Consider the following 17597-nt stretch of genomic DNA (forward strand, 5'->3'; position numbering starts at 1 on the left):
CCTCAGGGTGCCGTCGGCCAAACAATGTCGGCTGGCGACCCCCAGGGGGAGGGCCTTCTCTGTGGGTGCCCCCACCCTCTGGAACGAACTACCCCCCGAGATCCGGACGATTCCGGATCTCCTTACTTTCCGCCGTGCCCTCAAGACATGGCTTTTCCAGCAAGCGGGCCTGACCTAGGGAGGATTTTATTTAGGGATGGTTTTAAGAATAATTTTAATAGAAATACAGCTTCAAATATTTGGTTTTTAATTTGGTTTTATTGGGGCTTATATTTTTTGTGTTTGTACTTGTACTTGTTTTAATATGCTGTGCACTGCCCTGAGTCCTGCGGGAGAAGGGCAGTATATAAATTAAATTATTATTATTATTATTATTATTATTATTATTATTATTATTTTAGAATCTTTTCCTGCTAGAATAACATTTGCTCTTCTGGAAGCAGATAAATTAAGATAATAGTTTTAATTATATTACAATGTTATCTGAAATCCCTCATGGCTTTCTGTAATTTAACTCAGGAGTATCTCTTGAATTAAGCAAGAGTGTTTTGTCACTTTAATTAGAAGATTCCTTCCTATGACTTCTTTCCATTTAATTCCTTTCTGTGTTTTCTTTTTAGAAAGCAAAATCAATAATGAAAATGCACATAAAGGAAGCAGAAACCAAGTGAAACTAGAACAAGTTAATGTTCTCACTATCCTGTTCCTGGATTACAGAGGAAAAAGGGAGAAGAAACCATTTCATACAGAAGATATAACACTGCTAGAGATACAATAGGTTTCTGATTTCCACTCAATATTGTCCTAAAATTACTGTATACTTTAAGTGAACAAAACATGACTGAAAGAGTAAAAGCACTACTCTGCCAGTAAGTGCAGAATATATGCTGAATTTCCCATTTGGAAAAAAAAAGAAAAGTAACAGAGTGAACTAGGTTTGGCAATAACCACTGAACTTTTATTTTCCCAAGTGAATTTTAAAGAAATTGATGGGATTAACCACTCAGATATGTCACTGATTTCCAAGGCATACAGAATGCTATGCTTTAACTTCCTGAGTACAATTTCCTGGTGCAAGAGTAAGGAATAACATCCCATCAAACTATTATGGCATATCTGATTAAACATCACTATTTCTGCACTATTATATTAAACCTATGGTCCTACCTATTACTATGCAATATGTTCTTTTTTCATCAATGTGATTCTGTATGGGCAGGGTTTAATTTTAAAACTGATTTCCCTTTACACAGCCATTATAAAATGTGTAGGTTTTTTTATGAGTGTGTGAAATTTTTTGACTGTATAGTTTTTTTGTTTTTTTATTTTATATTTATTTTAAAATTATATCATTTTGCATTTTGTTATTTTTTTCTTTTGCATATTATAGTAATAAAATAAAAAATACATAAAAATGCAAAGTATTAGAATATTTTAGTTTGTTGTAATTGGTCATTTTCCATTTTAAAAGTTGACTGTGGAAAACTCATCAAACCAAACTGATTCTGAGTAGCTACTATGGGCTGAAAATGGTACAACAACATTTACAATTCTATATAGCCTTATCCTTTACCTGCATACAAAAAAACTACCAATCTCTTCTCCCTATAATTTGTATCCTTTCTTACCTTCTGTGGTGTTTGCCAAAGATAAACATAAACATTGAACAGGACAGATCAGAATAACATAGCTGGAAGGGACCTTGGAGGTCTTCTAATCCAACCCCCTGCTCAAATAGGAGACCCTACACCCATGGTGGCGAACCTATGGCACACGTGCCACAAGTGGCACTTAGAGCCCTCTCTGTGGGCACGTGCACCATCACCCCAGTTCTAGGCCTTCAGCTGAGTTTTATAAAACCTTTTCGCTTTAGACCTCCGCCGCCGTGTGCAAAAAAAAAAAAGGTTGCAAATCAATCAATTTCAACTTCTCGCAGGGGAAAAAAAGATCTTGCAAAGTTGGAATTGATTGATTGAACTTTTTAGTCCCACCCAGTGTGCCATTATCACCGCAGCCATGCCCACCCAATGGGCCACGCCCACCCGGCACCCGATGATACATAAGTGGGTTTTGGGTTGCAGTTTGGGCACTTGGTCTCTAAAAGGTTCGCCATCACTGCCCTACACCATTCCAGACAAGAGGTTGTCCAATCTTTTCTTAAAAGCCTCCAGTGGTGGAGCACCCACAACTTCTGAAGGCAAGTCGTTCCACTGGTTAATTGTTCTTACTATTAGAAAATGTCTCCTTAGTTCCAGATTGCTTCTCTCCTTGATTAGTTTCCATCCATTGTTTTCTTGTCCTGCCTTCTGGTGCTTTGGAAAATAAGATGACCCCTCCTCTGTGTGGCAGGCCCTCAAATATTGGAATACTGCTATCAGGTCACCCCTAATCTTTCTTTTCGCTAGACTGCATTGCCCTTGATGCTTCAAAAACAAATGAATCAAAACAAATTAAAATGCTATATTTAATGTAATCCAAGGAATTATGAATATAATGACATTTTTCACTCTCTTTTTTTGCACAAGTACAAGTTGGCATTAACAGAATTTGATTTTTGCACAGAACAGTGCTTTTCTGAAAAGCTGCTAAGGGAGAAAGTTTCTACATCCAGCTCAAGTATCCAAATAAAGTCCAGGTCATCTTGTCAGAAAGGTTGTAAAAAACCTTCATTTTACAGAAACAGCATTTTCAAAAGTTACTCCTAAGCAAATATTTTTAAAGATTTTAATCACTGTTGAAGCCATATTACAGAATAAAAGAAGAACAAAATATGCACAAACTTCTTTTCCATAACGTAAGAAACATACTTACCATATTTGACATCTGGTACAGTTAGAGAGCTCTGTGCTATATTTGTAGACAGAAGGATCTACAAGGAGGTTTTAAAATAAGACATTTTAAAGATCTAATTTTGACCTCATTTACAATAATTGCATACAATCATGTTCTTATATTATTTACATATTTATTAAATTTATATGCTACCCATCTCACTGCTGCAATGATGCTCGGCAGCTTACAGAATGTAATTATACATACTGCTTCTCCAAATTTAAATGGAAGCCAAATAAAAATAACAACTAATTTCTTCTTTAAAGTATCCAACAAAACTATAGTATTTAAAATGTAAAATGATTGTCATTTTGCACTTGGGGGATTAGGATTAAAATGTCAAATTTTAATGAATTTCATTAATCGTCTGCCATCCATCCATCAACCCACCTCTTCTTTTCTTCAGCAATATTTTACTGTAAGCATTTTTTATTCAGCTAATTCAGCTAATGCTGCCTACTAATACCCACCCTCCACCTCCAAAATAAGAAATCACAGTATTAACTCCCTAATTAAAAACTCACTTTTCGATAACCAGGAACTGGAGCCAAAAATATATTATTCTGTTCTTCTAATGTGACACTGGAGTGGAGTGGATATACTTGTAACCTAAAAAATTCATTTGAAAAACTATAAAAGGGAGCATGTAGAAAGATGTACATTTTTCCCAGGCTGGATCCAAAACAACGTATTTGAAATTGTCAACAGATACCTTAAAAATACACTGGAAATAAGACAGTACTTAACCAGTTGTGTGAACATAGCTAATTGTGGTTTATTTTTTAAAACACTGTTAAAACTGATGGCGTCTCAATGTATTAACTCGGTCAACGAATGTCTAATTCCATCTAAACAGGACAAAAAGAATGTAACCATCTAGCAGAAGGAAAACTGCATTAAGCCAAAGAGATAAGTATTTTTATTCTCTATATGCTTAAGAAGAAAAACAAATGGAGAACCCCTGCAAAAAGTTTTCAGTTAACTACAGAAATGGAGAAAAACAAAAAGGAAAAAGGCAGGCAGGCAGGAGCAGGAAATTCATAACTTCTAACCACATGGAAAAAGACGAAACATATCAAAGTTGTCTGCAAATAACTAGTTGTGGGTTTGCATGAATTGGGGGGGAGGAATTGGTAAACCCAATTTGATGAAGAAGTGGGAGACGATGGGGTTGCACACCCAAAGATTGTGTAATACACAGTCCTTTAGTATTTCAAAGTCCATTTCTTCAGGGGTTTGGCCACATCCAATGCTTTAACGGGGCTTCTAATCAATCATCCTTAAAAGAATATGCTCCTTGACAGATAAAAGACCACTATCCTTCCTGTTTCTTGCATCCCACCCCATCTAGCAATGAGATGGCACAACAGCACACTATGCCTCTCATGCTATTCGCATATCTCAAAATCCTCCCCCTTTTCAAAAACCTATATACACTTTCAGGGATATTCTGTGTTATCACATCAAACTCTGTCTTCATCAGTTACTTACCCCATTCACAGTACATTGACACAGAAAAGGCACCTTGCAAGACACCATGTGACTTTTTAGAATGTCTGGCACAGGAAAGAATTTGTCTTACCTCCTGTGAACCATGTTTGTGAGAAGCTCAAGCAAGTAATTTATTTCCGCCAAACCTAAAGAGTAAAAAAAGATAATGATGCTTGTTTCCTCTCAATGAAAAAAAATGTAAAATTAATAAAAATAATTTGCAAGTTTCTTCAATCGAAAATAGCTAGCTTAGCATCTCTGACTCTAGCTTAAATGATGGTTTAATGCTCTCATTTTTAGTCATCATATTTATTAGGTGTGTAATTATTAGTTAATTAATAAGTAATTATTCTTGCTTATTATAACAAATAATTGGCATTTCATTCTCCAGTTTATCATTAAGCCTGGTAGTAAACATATCACAAATATTCTCAAACCTATAGTCCCTAAATGAAAAAGGAAGTCAGACTTAACTGACCAAGTTCCAATCAAAGACAGATACTTTCCGTAGATCTGGCCAATCTATAAACTTTATAGTACCTGCCAAAGGCAAGGACTATTCCCCCAAAATGCACTCAATCTATAGTACTACAAATCATCAGGCTAGGCTCCTAATCTAAGGGAAGTCTCCTCAATTCAGTCATAAATTTCCCCAAAGATGGAACACATGGCATGCAAAATGTACCCACCATCTTCAATCACTGGCATCTTCCATATGTTTTCCTTTAAACATGTTCACCTAATAATAGTGGGCCTAAGCTTTTTCAGACTGGTGGGTGCCCTCACCAATGTCCATCTGAAGATAAATGTAGTGGCCACATTCATTTTCATTTACTAAGAAAACCTTTATGGTCTATTTGGGTTATACTTGGAAGTAAAGATGGTATTAAAGATTGGGTATTTTATATCATGCCTGCTTTCCATCCTTTTAATTGAGCAGTTTTAAAATGCAAAAATCAAGAGGGACAGGAACCCTAACAGACTCTAAGAATGTATTTAGTTGACAGTCAAGATCCCAGATGGAGCAGGAGACAGATTTATGCTTACGTCCTTGTAAGTCACTGCCAAGTTACTTTAGATAGCTGGTTTAGAATAACAAATAATCTTACTTGCTATAATGCTAATTTCAAGGCCCTCAATCAGTCAACTCAAGGGTTACCCCTGAAAACCACCCAGGAGCTTTAACTGATCCAGTATATAGAAGCACCTACAGTGATGGGTAGGCCTCAGTATGTCCATGTAACACCTTTGCTTCATCAACCGGTTGCCAGTTTGCTTCCAGCTGTGATTCAAGGTGCTGGTCTCTACCTATAAAACCTTACATGGCATAGAGCCTGGTTAATTAAGGGAGCGTCTCTCTCTCCCATAGTGCCCAGTCATTCCAATTTGGCAGGGTTGGCACATTCCAGATTCCTTCACTTAAAGAATGCCATATGGCAGGAATCCAGAAGTGCACCTTCTCTGTAGCAGCGCCTACCATCTGGAATGAGGGTAGATTTAAACAATCCTGTTAATGCCTTGGAGGACCCTGAAGACATGGCTCTTAGCCTAAGCATTTGGCAAGTTTGATTGAAGTCCCCTTTTCTTCATTTTTTTTATTCCCATATGGATTTGCTGTACCTGACATCTTTATTCCTTTTTGTTTTCTTTCCCTTTTTTAAATAGTTTAACAATTCGTTAATTGCCCAGAGTTTCTGGGAATCAGGTGACATAATTTGCAAAAGGAAAGGCTGACATTTTTCCCCAGTTAAAAAACAAGTTCTTACTGTATTAAAAAATAACACAAAATGAAACTCACCTGGTAAAAATACTAGCACACTGCCACGTTCTGACACAAACTCCAAATTACGATCCCTAATATTAGAAACAGTTTTTGCCTTAGTTTACATTAAAGCAAGTATTATTTTCTCAGAAGACCAGAAGATGAAATTAGAAGCTGGTATTTTGCTTTACAGCATGTCAACATCTCATTTAACATTTTTGTAAATTAAAATAATTTTTAAAAAATAAAAACAGGCAGAGTGGGGAGTCATCCGTAGGGACATTTGATTGCCTAGCCCAGCCTGAGGAATAGAAGAACTCAGATTACATCTAAATGAGCATTTTCTATAATGGCTTGCCATGTTGTGTTTCATAATATGCAACCTGATTTTTTTAAACAGGCTATCCACTAAGCAATATTCTTCATATATATTAGGCATTCTTCTATCTATGACCTTCGTCTTAAAACAAGAGAATGATGGTTCCTTAAAAAAAACACGGATGAGTTATTAGGAACCATGATTTCCCTGTGTATTTTGAGTTCAAATGGTTTAAATCAGGGGTTCCCAACCGGGGGTGCGAGATGATATTCCAGGGCGTGTAAAAACTTGGGTTTAGAAATTTCAAAATTATAGTATATATGCATAATTCATTTTGAACTTTTGTAAGGGGTGCGAGAATATATCAGAAGTGTTCTAGGGGTGTGGGGTATAGAAAAGGTTGGGAACCACTGGTTTAAATGTTCATAATCATTTTGTCAAATGTGCACATTTTAGGAAATTTTACATGGTAATCCACTGCACTTACCAGAACAGCAAGCTAATAAATTAATGGCACTGTACTTTGAGCCTTATTTTAATAACTTTTCCAAACTCCTTCCTGTGAATTTTATTGAACTTGTTCCCTATTGCAATCATGCAACCCTCACCATCAAGCTAACACCACTGAACAATATCTTTTCTTGCTAGTTCTTATTTCTTGATTTTCTGAAGTAAAACACTGTCCATGTCTTGATATGTGAACCCAAACTGAATCTCTGTGAGCCCCACAAGAACAAAGAAAGCTAGAACAAAAAGGTGGCCTCCCTCTTCTTTGTGGCAGCCCTTGAGATATTGGAACACTGCTATCATGTCCCCCCTCATCCTTCTCTTCGTTAAACTAGACATACCCAATTCCAGCAATCGTTCCTTATATGCTTTAACCTCCAGTCCCCTAATCATCTTTGTTGCTCTTCTCTGTACTCTTTCTAGAGTCTCAACATCTTTTTTACATCGTGGTGACCAAAACTGATATGATATGGAGTAATTATCTGTTCAAAAAATTATTTTCTTGCTGCAGTGCAATATAGTTAATGAGGTTTTTTAAAAACACTGTACCAAACTTGTCTTTTTAAAAATTACACTTGACTGCAAACCTTATTAACACTACTAAAATCTCAGTTGTATACAATTTAAAGTACAAAAAGTCCTGATTAAAAATACATATTTTAGTTTACATTTCTCCACTTCCTAAATGCTAAGCTTCAAAATACTTACTAAATTGCTTTAATCTATTTTGCACGCAGAACATACTTTTGACTTTTAAGTATTAAAAACCAGATAAACTGAACAAAATCAGATGCAGTGCTTTCCTTCCTATTTCCCCTTCAAGCATTTCAGTTGTTTACAAAATGGAATCATTTTATACATCTTGCCTGCAGCTAACAAAGCAATCTCCTCATTCAATATTCCTTGGCAACTCATAGTTGTTACTGAGAATATTTTGAACATGTTTTAAGAAAACATAATATGTAAACACTGGTTAATCTGAGCAAAATTCTGCATAATTCTGAAAAAAAAGTATAGGGAAGAAAATAAAATTAAACATCAAGACATCTCTTGGCAATGTTTTCACGAATTTCTCCAGCATGTTTTAATTAGAGTTGACAATGTCTATTTTAGCATAGTAATAGTACATAATTATGCCAGTTATGGTGGCTAGAGATGAATATGCTACCCTTTTATAAAGGTTATTTTCAATAGAGAAAGGAATAGAAATATTCAAAATCAGTAAATGATTTCAAAACAGAATTATCTACAACTTCCACAATAGTCTCACAAAGTCCAATTGATAATGTCTTCATGATGCTCTCATGAGGCAGCCAAGATCAACAAGGATTTTTTTCCCCATCACAGATTTTAATACTACATCACACAAAATTAAACCAGAGAACTCCTTCATACAGGTAGCAATGATCTAATCCAGGGGTGTCAAACTGCCGGCCCGCGGGCCAGATGCGTCATGCCGAAACCGTGCCCTCCCCATTGCCGGCACTGGAAAAAAAGTCGTCACGTGACGTTGCAAGTTTGACACTCCTGATCTAATCTGAGCCAGTCTCCAGGTATCAGTATAGGCAAGATATGTTGATTTTTAAGAAGTAATTAAAAAGCAAACCATGTGTGATAACTCTTTAATAACTGCCATCTCCTGTTGTGAAAAGAATGCTCTTAAGCCAAAGACATATTACTTTAAATAACCAACCCATCAAGAAACCAAGCTACAAATTTTCTTCTTGACACCTAATAACAATACTGTCAGAAGTCCTTACCACACCCCTGGCTCCAGCAAGAAACAAGCGGTTGAGTTCACAGGTGGCTGGGTTTAATCACGGAATGTTCTGGCATGCGTTTAGTCACAGAAACAGCAAACACAGCGCTGGGAGCAATCGCTTCCCAGTGCCTTACATATGCGTTTCCCAACTGGCCCCCACCCCCATCCACCTAACCAGCATCCGGTGTGTGAGTTGATAAGAGCAGCCAGGCAGGACGCACTGCAGGCTCCCAGCTCCGTGTAGCTTTCCTGCGCCGAACAGCTGCTGGTCGGGACGCGCTACAGGCTTCTGGCATCCTGGTGCTTCCCTGCATCGAACAGCTGTTCGGCGGGCCAGCCATGGAGTCGGTCAGTTGTTCGGTGGGACGACCGCGGAGCCGACGGCCACACCGCCATGCTCTGCCAGGTTCCCCTTCAATGGTCCAGGTACCAGGGGAGGGAAGGGCTGTCGCCGTTGGTTTTGTCGCTGGCCTCCTCCGCTGTATCTGGATGCCTCCAAGCGCTGTCCTTGTCCCCCTCTCCCCTCCCGTCAGTGTCGAGCCCACAGAGGCTTGACAAATACATTAAAACAAAATCCAGGGATACTTCTGTCCACTCTCTGCAACATTGTACAACAGTCCAAGACTTGTTGGATAGAATCAGTCCACTTCATAGAAACTATGAAGAAAAAAATACCTTACCCATTTTCCTTTGTCTCCAGTTCATCAAACCACTGTATTAGAGCAACTGCAGCCTTGTACATTTCTGAGTGTATCAATGGGTCCTCAATAATTTGAGGAGGAATCTAGGGAGAAAAAGGAGGTGAGTAAAATCATTACTGGCATTCTTCCTCTACATAAGCCATTCTTTCACTGTAGGCAATGGAACAGAAACAGATATGCAGAGAGCAAATAAAGACAAACTCTGAAAGAATTTGGCTGAGGACCGAGAAGAATAAGATGTTACAACTGATTTGTTAATATTTTCCCATCCGGAATATAGCAGATTGGTGAAGAAGCATACAGAATAATTTCTAAGGGCCCCTTCATGTGATACGCTTTTGCCCCATTAAGGATTTTGCCACAATACATCAAATGGGTTTATTTTGCATAAATAAACTAGAGATTTCATCTCTAGTAGGCTTGCTGGAATAAAGGATGTAGTTAAAAGGTGTATGTTACTTTAAAGCTTGTTTTAGCTCTGTTAACCATAGCAACACAACTTGCTTTTTGCACTGTTTTCACAATATCAGGCTCAAGGCCATGAGCACATTTATATAATCAATTGTCATTAGCTCCAGGTTTTCTGAATTCATTCTGCCTGTTCTACTGTGATTTCATTTTTATTTTTTAGAATTGCAAAACCATCATTTAATTAAGCTGACATGCAAAGCCTTCTTTTCCAAGCAAACCTTCTTTAAAATTGCATTGGAGCTGTACAGCAAACCATCATCTATACTATAGCATCCCAGTTGTCATTCTCAGTTAAGCAAAGAAAAGGTCACTACTAAGGAAACTAATCAGTATGGGGAGGGGGGAAAGAGGAGAAATACTACAGCAACAAGATAAAAAACATTATGAGGATTAAAGTCATATAATCAAAAGAAAAAGTAAACCAGGAACCCAAAATAACTCCTCCCCCATTCACTAGTATGCCAGGGCTAGAGAATGCCAGTTAATCTACCCTTGAAGCAACTGCACATTTGACAGATCTAACCCAACAGTAAAAGGTCATCCAGTGAACATCCTGGTTATTTTTACAGTTGTCAACCCATCACCAGCAATCTTTCATAAATGTCAGATACTATTAAATCTTCCCTCCTGACACTATCCATTGAAGCTGACACATAATTGACAAAACTCTATCAAAGAGTTTCTATTCTTTTAATGTTCCTGCAAGCCTATTATCTCTGCCTAGAGCACAGAGTCGATCATCATCATCTCCCAATGTCTCCTGTAATTCCTAACACATAAGCTTATAACTATTAATCAATTATCTGGTGTGATTCACCATTTCAGCTGCATCTTACTAGATGAACCTCTATAGTAGAGTTTAAAAATTAGCCATTGACTTGTAACCAGCTTATCTTGCTCAATGAATTCAGATTTTTTTTCAACTTAAATTACTATAGTTTATTAAAAAAAACAAACCTGGTTGAAATAGCGCATGACACATAGCAAGTGTATGAGCTCAGGTACTGATAGTATGGAATCTCGTTAGATTTAAAACCAGTATGGAGGTGCAGTGGCTCAGTGTCTTAATGACATTTAATTACACTGGAGATGTGTCAACGCTGCTAATACTGAATATTCTTGCTTTGACAAAATATGCAGAACTGTCTGGTATTTTTAGAGTTAATTCAAATGACAGAGAAAAGGGAGGGGAAATAACAAAAGCCCGGGGAAAGGAACGGAAGTGAATCTCTGCCCTCTGGGCTAATTGGAAGATGTGACTTGTGACTGCAAGATAAGGGAGGGTTTTAGCAAGAAAAGTTAGATACCAACAAGAGGAATTCAGATTCTGGCATAAACCTCCATGATGTGCCGTCAATTTGTAACACTGTTAATAAAGGCTTTAGGATAAACATGCCTGGAAGTTCTTTGAAGTGTTTCATTAGTCGGAACCATGACATCATGCCAGAATCTGAATTCCTCTTGCTGTCATCTAACTTTTCTTGCTAACCATGACAATGGTCTTTGTTCTGGCAGTTCAAGTCCTAGCACTATGTGGCAGGGTGAGCTCCTCTCCCTTGCCTCAGCTTCTGTCTGTTCTATGCAAGTAGATAGATAGGTACCATTTTGATGGGGAGACCAGTTTGTGCTCTGTGCAGGCAGTCAGATTCCTGATGGTTCTGAACCTTCCCAGTTGCAGTGCCTATTTGCGAGGCAGCTCTGGGAAGGAAACGGTCCTTGGGTGAAGCTTCAGGAAGAGCCCCTTGTCTTTCTCTCTGGTGCGAGAACAGTTAGCCCTCCTGTGGCGCATCCTGGGAAGCATGCAAGTGTATCCTACAACAGGGTTGGCATCTTGGCAAGCCAAACTACTACTTTGCACTTGCATTGTGGTCTCCTGGCTAATGTAACAAAGCCATGCGCTAATAATAATAATAATAATAATAATAATAATAATAATAATAATAATAATAATAATAATAATAATAATAATAATAATTTCAAAACTGATTGGGAAAATTCTCTATTTCAATCATCTCTGCCATCAAAATATTTTAGATAGAAATAGTAATATCACTTAAACTTATATACCATCTGATGGTTCTTTACAGCATTCTCTGGGCGGTTTACAGAGTCAGCATATTGCCCCCAACAATCTGGGTCCTCATTTTACTGACCTCTGGAGGATGGAAGGCTGAGTCAACTTTGAGCCCCATCAGGATCAAATTCCAGGCTACAGAGAGTTTGCCTGTAATACTGGATTCTAAGCACTGCACCAGCAGGGCTCCTCCTTCTAGATATCCAATGACAGATAAATCAAAGTTAGTTATTCCATACCTTAATATAACTAAGGATGGGCTTCAGATCATCCAGGTAATATTCGTCAATTGCATGAGGTTTTCCTTCCACTTGAAATACATAGGCTGGATACAATTTGTTGCGAACTGGTAGTGCAAAATAGTTGGCAAACTCTTGACAGTCAATAGTTGCAGACATCAGAATCACCTTAAAAAACAACAGCATACAAAGGCATTTTAGAAGATTCAGGCCAGGCATCAGCAAACATTGATTGCCCAGAATATATTTCCCTCTTGGCCCAAAAAGTTAGAATCATTTGAGTTTGCCAATATCGCATAATATTTTAGAAAATGTTGAGTTTACTTCCTGGAATGAGGAAGTGGAAACATATATGGACATGTATGTTATTGATTTTTGCTGCAAAGAGTGAACTACAACAATGAAGTACAATCCATCAGAATATAAGGATGTTTTGTTTTTTGACATCAAGTATTTTGAGAGCCAGTTTGGTGTACTTGTTAAGGCAGCAGGGTAGAAACTGGGGGACCATTATTTCTAGTTATGCCTTACATCAGATACAAAGCCAGATTGGTGACCTTGGGCCAAGTCACTCTTTCTCAAATCTCACCAGAAATCAAATTGACTTGAAAGAAACATGAAAAAAAAATCTGTTTATTTTTCAGATCCTGTTTTGGATTATGTACACACACATCAACAATCCCAAACTATAAATCTGCAGTATTTCTATCTTTACTAATCCTTTTAGCCTGATAAATTTTTAATACTTCACATAATGATCAATTCCAAGTTTGGATAACACAATTTGCAAATTACTAATTCATATCTTAAAACTACAATCTTCTTTTTTAAACACCTTATTAAAAAACAAGGAAATTGCATAAATGGTATTATGTGTGAAATATGCCACATATAATGCTGCATTTGTCTATTGAATTAAATCATAATCTACCTTTCACAAATCTGGTTTAAGAAATTTGCCAAGGCAAGATGAAATAAATCACATTAAGACTTAAGGAGAAGCATGAATCTATCCAAATAATCCAACTTTGGACATATAAGCAGGAAAATGTAAAAGTGAATGGAGCACAGTGGTAGGAATAAATATCAATTTAATAAATAAAATAAATAAAAATAAATCCACATGTGGTCCATTCCTCAAACCTCCTTAATACAGAAATGATTTTTTTCATTTTATATGCAAATATAAAAATGCAGGCTTGTGACTGCACTCCCCCCCCCCGAGCCTTCAATTTGGGCCTTATAATCCAAGCAACATCACATAAAATAGAATTTTCTTAGTACAATGTGTATGTAATTTTAGTCACATCTCTCAAATTTAAAAATGAAATATATATGAGAAAATATCACAGTGTGGCTGTTTAATATGTACAAGAAGAAACATTATTATATGTCTAAAATCAGTTCCAAATTTATATACAGGAAATGTCATAAAACATTTTTTGGTTTAGATTAAAATCTGAGTGGGTCGTTAAGATGCAACATTTCCCATTTCAGGCCGGGAAATATTTTTAGCTGCTTACTTAATTTTTTATCTGCACTCACTTGTATTCCTGAGGTTGTCAACTATCAATATCTGTTGAGGACCAATGGACAGAGAGAACACCATCCTATTGTATTTCTTTCACAGTTGAGAGAGAATAATTTCACAGCCATCAATATAGCACATTAAACTGTGCATAGTTTTTATTGCCAGAAAATTGTTAATGTCACAGTTATCCCTTCAAGCATTTTATGGGCAGAAGCCAATATTTTAAAGATGGATGCTCACAAGGGCACCCTGAACTTTCGTGACTACCCCCATTATTAATGCCAGGGAAAACATCCAGACCTCTGAGCTCTTCATATGAGAACATCCCCCCCCCTATACAGGGATTGCTTCAGAATAAATTTGGCTGTAACTCTTAGTTTTAAATGGACTGAATTTAGCTTTTCATCAGTGGGGGAACAAGTTAGCATCAATAGCAGATGGCAGTGGAGAAAACACTACAAAGAAATTAAGGAGTGAAAAGAATTTATCTTAAGCTAAAGATTATTCACTTTCTTAAATACAGGACAATTTTGAAGCCAAACATTTTAAGAAAAAGGCATAGGTAGTCCTTGACTTATGACCATAATCATGCCAGTTGAAGGTCACACCGGTTGTTCAGGTCATTATAGATTTCACATTATTTCTTGTGCCTGTTGTTAACAAATGCTATGATTATTAAATGAACACTGTGGTAGTTAAGCAAGCCCATTGTCCACAATGGGAATTTGGGTGGGGTTTTTTTTGCTGGAAACCAAAAGTAAATGCCAATTTCCAGCCAAAAAAAACCAACAACCCCATTGTAAATCATGGTGATGTGACCACAGGACACTGTAAGCAGCTACAAATGTGGGCTGGTTGCAGAGCACCAAAAATGCTATCATGTGACCGAGAAAAGGTGTGTGACATCAGAATCTTGAATCTGGGTTGTCGGTATCCTTTTGAGGGTCCATAGTAACTTTGAACAATTGCTAAGTGACTGGTTGTTAAGTGAGGACCAACAGCATTAGTGTTCTTTGTGAATGAGAAAAATAATGAAAGTATATACTTGATCAAAAGCAATGAGGACTTTCTATAAACAGCTGCCAATATGCTATTGGTAAATGTTAATAACAACAGAAACTTAGGAACTTTTCCCATTGAGCTGTGGTAGAATATCACTACATTACTGAATAATCCTGGAAATTCTCTGTTACCTTCACAAACCGTGAATTTGTATGGAGCAGTTTACGGATCACCAACAGCAAGAGATCCATGTCTTCGGTACGCTCATGTACCTAAAACATAATATTAAAAGATGAGATGGCTCCACTTGAAATGAGTTTACTATAGATGCACATGGATTCTGAGATGAACCACTAGAAAACAACAGGCTCTCAATAGCTTTATAAAAGAGTAAGGTACACAGTAAAGAGCTTTGCTGAAATACAATGACCTAAATGAGAGAATTACAATCGAAAAAGCTAAATCAGACATGTATGTCCTCAGGCCTCAGGGGTACTGTACTATTTTAAAAGCTTTGAATATGGTCCTAAAAAGTTCCAGCAATGGTTATCAAATTTTAATTTTGAAGTTTTGGAGGGGATATAAAATACGTGATTAATGAGTAGTTTTATAAATTTTATTTAACAAATATTAATGTAATTCTAACTAAATCAAACAGATTTTGTCCCGGCTATACGCTCTTCTTTTCAGACTAGACTTATACAAGATGGCTGTCCTCTGCTCTTGAGATAAGTCACTCCCTGCTGAGCTAACTTACTCATATCCAAACTTAATTGGTCCTATATATTCCAATGACAATTGTGTTGAAATGCTGGATTCAGTCACTGTGATTAATGGTGATCAAGGCCAAGAAAGCCTACACTTACTTGTCTTTTATATTATGCAATATTATTAATAAATATATTTGTTAAAAAATAAACCCGATAGACTTAATTTGATAGAACAGGGCAGCATTACCAATACTCCAGAAACTGTCAGGGTGCTTGATCTAGCCACTAAATTTAGCACTGTAATTACTTCAGGGTACTTTGGAAAAGTCAAACAGCCAGGCTCAACTGTTCAAGTGGAACACTAAAACAGGATTATTTAAAAAAAAAAAAAAACTGGGTTCAGGGCCATTATAAACCATGTATCTTGAGAACTGCCCAAAGATGCCAGACATACATCTCACCTTGAGAAAATTAAAAGGTAAGACTCATGTACTATATACAGTAAATTCTCAACTTAAGATTGTTCATTTAACCACAGTTCAAAGTTATGACAGAAAAAACATTACAACCTGCCCTTGATTGTTATGATTGTCTCTACTGTCATATGCTCACAATTCAAGCATTTAGCAACTACTTATGATGGTTGCAGTATCTTGTGGTCAAGTGACCATGATTTGCAACCTTTCCAGACAGCTTCTGACAAGCAGAATTGGGGAAATCAGATTTGCTTAATGATAGCGTGATTCATTAATGCATTAGAGTCCAAAGGTGCTTTTTCAAAAGGCAACTGGACTTTCTTTGTTTTTCCTTAAAGGCATTTCGCTTCGCATCCAAGCAAAACATCTTCAAGGAAAAACAAAGTTCAGTTGCCTTTTGAAAAAGCACCATAACCTGGATGACTGAGAATCCACACAGACATTAATACATTAATGCTTTTACTGTTTAAGCAAATGTTATGTACGGAACTGTATATCATTAACAGAACTTCATGAAAACACCCATAGAAAATATCTGTGATAAAAACAGACTGAATGTAATTTTACATATATGTAATCCAAAGAAACCAGAAGTATTCAACATAAACAGGCCAGTTCTACAGTAATGTTCTAACCTTTGTCCAACTTACTTCATCTATATATAATTTGTATTGTTTTATCAATGTATAAAATACAAAGAAAAATAAAAATAGGAAATTAAGGGAAGAAAAAAAGGGGGGAAGAACTATGAAGAAGAAAGAAAAAGGCGTTGATTTCCAACTCTTTTTAGCACAGTATATACAACATTACAACCTCAACTTTTTACTTTTACACATTAATATATAACTAGCCATTTTTATAACAATCTATCTAATCAGCAAAACCAGTCAGTTTCATTTTTTTATCACAAGCACAAAATAAAAAACAGAAATATATTCTCATCTTTGAATAGAACAACCAATTTAACCATTACTGCTTTATCTTCCTTGCTGTTGAAATAATATGTATTTCTATTTGCACTTAATAATCTTTATAAACTATCATTTATATTTAAAAAAATCACTGTATTCTTTCAGATTGTTTGACCTTAAAGGGAAACTTTTTTTCACCCACTTTAAAACCCTAAGCTTTTTAAAAAAAACATTTCTAAAATTAAAACATTCTAATGCATCTTTTTTTTAAACATCCTCTTAGCATACATACTTTAATGTTCACTTTCTGGCCAATAAAATTCTAACTAATTCCAACTTACTTCATCTATGAAGATATGGGTGAACTCCAAAAGACTTTTGGCTCCAACTATTTTCTGCAGGAGGATACCAGTTGTCATATAAATCAGCTTTGTATTCTGTGTTGCAACTTTTTCTAAACCAACCTGGAATGTTGGAAAGATACAGCACATGTTGCATTTAGGAGGGCAATTCGGAAATAAACCTCTTTTTGGTTATCAATGACAGACACTCGCAGATATAGAGCTTTTATTATACACATTAGAAAACTACAACATTACATTACTTTTCAACATAACTGCCATTCAAATTGAGGCACTTGTAATAACATGTTACAAGGTTTGAAATTCCTTAGTAGTCGTCGCTGGTGCCAAATCTGGGCTATGGGCGGGTTATCAAAAACATCCCAACAGAACTGCTTCAAAACTTCTTGGGTGCATCTAGCGGTGTGCGGGCGAGCATTATTGTTCTGTCCCCCGTCCGACCCACAC

At 36.6% G+C, this 17597-nt stretch overlaps 1 protein-coding gene across 1 annotated transcript in view; it reads right to left on the reverse strand.

The window, feature by feature from the left end:
- Nucleotides 1-17597, reverse strand: part of TDRD9 (tudor domain containing 9) — a 90744-nt gene that overhangs the window by 42732 nt on the left and 30415 nt on the right. The window contains exons 5-13 of the mRNA XM_029284634.1: nucleotides 17130-17252; nucleotides 14883-14963; nucleotides 12159-12326; nucleotides 9354-9457; nucleotides 8375-8380; nucleotides 6122-6177; nucleotides 4415-4469; nucleotides 3357-3441; nucleotides 2812-2869 (exon numbers count right to left, since the gene is read on the reverse strand). Of these exons, the coding sequence (XP_029140467.1) occupies nucleotides 2812-2869; nucleotides 3357-3441; nucleotides 4415-4469; nucleotides 6122-6177; nucleotides 8375-8380; nucleotides 9354-9457; nucleotides 12159-12326; nucleotides 14883-14963; nucleotides 17130-17252 (736 nt within the window). The remainder of the gene's footprint in view (nucleotides 1-2811; nucleotides 2870-3356; nucleotides 3442-4414; nucleotides 4470-6121; nucleotides 6178-8374; nucleotides 8381-9353; nucleotides 9458-12158; nucleotides 12327-14882; nucleotides 14964-17129; nucleotides 17253-17597) is intronic.

The sequence above is a fragment of the Protobothrops mucrosquamatus genome, unplaced genomic scaffold, assembly GCF_001527695.2.
Source record: "Protobothrops mucrosquamatus isolate PMUCROS unplaced genomic scaffold, P.Mucros_1.0 scaffold779, whole genome shotgun sequence".
In the NCBI taxonomy this organism is placed as follows: Eukaryota; Metazoa; Chordata; class Lepidosauria; order Squamata; family Viperidae; genus Protobothrops; species Protobothrops mucrosquamatus.